Below are 950 nucleotides of genomic sequence, written 5' to 3' on the forward strand. Positions count from 1 at the left end.
TGTACAAGTCCTTTGGCAGAGGCAGAGCGAGAGAAAGAGCAGAGCAGCGCAGAGGAGAAAAAACATGTCCCGTTGCGTGGATCCGCTGGTGGTGGGGCGGGTGATCGGCGAGGTGGTGGACTTGTTCGTGCCGTCGGTGGCCATGGCTGTGGCCTACGGCGCCAGGGACCTCAGCAACGGCTGCCACGTCAAGCCCTCCCTGGCCGCCGACCAGCCGCTCGTCGGCATCTCCGGCCGCCGCAACGACCTCTACACCCTCGTACGTCCCGCCCCGGCCGGCGCCATGCGTGCGTGCATGCACCTGCCCGGTCTCGATCGCCTCGTGGTCATGGATATACACACTTGTTCATATGCATGGGAACTTGATCGTGATTTATATATGTGTGTGCATGGTGATCCATGGATGTACATGCTTGCTTGCTGCAGGTGATGACGGACCCTGACGCGCCTAGCCCTAGCGAGCCCACCATGAGGGAGTACCTCCACTGGTATGTACTACTACTCCTCCTACTGCTGCTATGTATGTATGATTTGGCACCTGACTCACAATTAAACAAGTGTCAATTCCAACGATCTCCACACACGCACACCCTGGAGATATGGATATCATCATGCTCCAGCGTCTTTATTTATTAACTGATCTCTATTGCACTCACCGCGTGCGTTTTATTCATTGTGTCTGCAGGATAGTGGTTAACATACCGGGTGGAACAGATGCAACTAAAGGTCAGTACTTTATTTATCACAAACGGGTCATTAATTTCATATAACACTCACAATACATTGCACTGCCAATAAGTTTAATTAAACAGTCATATGTAAATTCCACTCTTATATTATCATTCTTGCGCGTCTCTCACGGTATTGCCGATGGACATCTTCAGTTTTAATAGAAATATCCAAATTGTAAAGTGTAATTTCAAATTTTAGTACGATGGCGTTGTTCTTTT

General features: G+C 49.8%; 1 protein-coding gene across 1 annotated transcript in view; it reads left to right on the forward strand.

Annotated features, from left to right (window-relative positions):
- The window catches only part of LOC123064242 (protein MOTHER of FT and TFL1 homolog 2), a 5,034-nt gene continuing 4,084 nt past the window's right edge, over positions 1-950 (forward strand). Inside the window, exons 1-3 of the mRNA XM_044487765.1 lie at positions 1-259; positions 427-488; positions 686-726. Coding sequence (XP_044343700.1) covers positions 65-259; positions 427-488; positions 686-726 — 298 coding nt within the window. The 5' untranslated portion in view covers positions 1-64. The remainder of the gene's footprint in view (positions 260-426; positions 489-685; positions 727-950) is intronic.

The sequence above is a fragment of the Triticum aestivum genome, chromosome 3B (genome assembly GCF_018294505.1).
Source record: "Triticum aestivum cultivar Chinese Spring chromosome 3B, IWGSC CS RefSeq v2.1, whole genome shotgun sequence".
In the NCBI taxonomy this organism is placed as follows: Eukaryota; Viridiplantae; Streptophyta; class Magnoliopsida; order Poales; family Poaceae; genus Triticum; species Triticum aestivum.